This window comes from Microtus ochrogaster, unplaced genomic scaffold (genome assembly GCF_000317375.1).
Source record: "Microtus ochrogaster isolate Prairie Vole_2 unplaced genomic scaffold, MicOch1.0 UNK110, whole genome shotgun sequence".
NCBI lineage: Eukaryota > Metazoa > Chordata > Mammalia > Rodentia > Cricetidae > Microtus > Microtus ochrogaster.
The window spans coordinates 843,159-844,587 of record NW_004949208.1 but is presented as its reverse complement, the minus strand read 5'-3'; the positions used below and the strand labels follow the sequence as shown (position 1 = coordinate 844,587).

Below are 1,429 nucleotides of genomic sequence, written 5' to 3'. Positions count from 1 at the left end.
AAAAAAAAAAAGAAAAAGAAAAGAAAAAGAAAGATTGGCAGTGGTGGTGCACACCTTTAATCCCAGCACTTGAGGGGCAGAGGCAGGCAGAATTCAAGGTCAGCTTGGTTCCAGGTAGGTTGCTTACACAGAGAAACCCAGTCTCGAAAAACCGAGAGAGGAAAGAGAGAAAAAGAGATAAGTTGATAAATGATCAAAATAACGAGTGAAAGAGAACACATCACTACAGATCTAACAGGTACTGAAAGAAAACAAGACATTAAACATTTGAAATCATCCAACCTACCTCCTCAAAGGAGTACTTTTCTACAGTGTGAAGAGCGTCTTGTGTCTCATTCCACCCTCCAATAGAATAGATGCAGTCATTGAGCGCTGCCACCCCGAGATATGCTCTTCTGGTCCCCATAGGAGGAAGTGGTGACCAACGCTTAGAAAGAGGATCATAAACTTCAAAAGAACGAAGCTCCAGTCCCTCATTGCTGATTCCTCCAATAACATAAATTAAACCTGAAAAACGGAAGATTTGGGCTCAGTTTCTATTCAAAAGATAAAGGCCAACCATGGTGGCAATGCCTTTGATCCCAGCACTCAAGAGGCAGAGTCAGTCACATCTGAGTTCAAGGCCAACCTGGTCTACATAGTGAGTTCCAAGACATCAGCTATAGCTACATAGTGAGACCCTGTCTTTAAAAAAATAAAACAAAGAAACAAACAAACTGATTTTGGTACTTTCTCTCTACTTTGGAAAAATAACTTAGATCTTGTATTGAGAGAAAATGACAATAATGGAATACACTCAAATATATATTTTTCCTATAGGAAAAATCAGTTATTTATAAGTAGCTACTTAGTAAAAAATATATGTGTTTGTCTATGGATCTCTAAACCAAAGATGGTACAAAACCAATTTGGATTCTTACTAGTGGCTACAATGTTGTTAGAATAATAATTTAAGATGTGTAGAATTTGTCTATGCTGTGGAATATTTGTTTCATGATGCAAAGATGTGTTGCATTATTTAATGTTGTATTTGTTTAACACTATGAAGCTGTGTTACTTTGCCTGTCTAAAACACCTTGTTGGTCTAATAAAAACTGAAGAGCCAATAGGAGAAAAATAGGTGGTGCTGGCATGCAGAGAGAATAAATGGGAGAAAAAAATCTGGGAATAAAAGATCAAGGAGTGAGAAAAGAAGGGGCCAGCCACTCAGCTACACAGCCAGTCATGGAGTAAGAAGTAAAGAAAGGTATACAGGGTAAAGGTAAAAGCCCAGAGTCTCAAGATAGACAGGATAATTTCAGGTAAAAGCTGGCTAGAAACAAGCCAAGCGAGTTGTGAGCCTGCCACAGAAGAAGCAAGATGTGACTGCCCCACTGAAAAAGATACTGACAGCACTTGGGAGGCAGAGGCAGGCGGATCTCTGTGAGTT

The 1,429-nt window shown here is 39.1% G+C and overlaps 1 protein-coding gene across 1 annotated transcript in view; it reads right to left on the bottom strand.

The window, feature by feature from the left end:
• The window catches only part of Ipp (intracisternal A particle-promoted polypeptide), a 40,879-nt gene that overhangs the window by 1,956 nt on the left and 37,494 nt on the right, over nt 1-1,429 (bottom strand). The window contains exon 8 of the mRNA XM_005371498.3: nt 287-507. Within this exon, the coding sequence (XP_005371555.1) occupies nt 287-507 (221 nt within the window). The remainder of the gene's footprint in view (nt 1-286; nt 508-1,429) is intronic.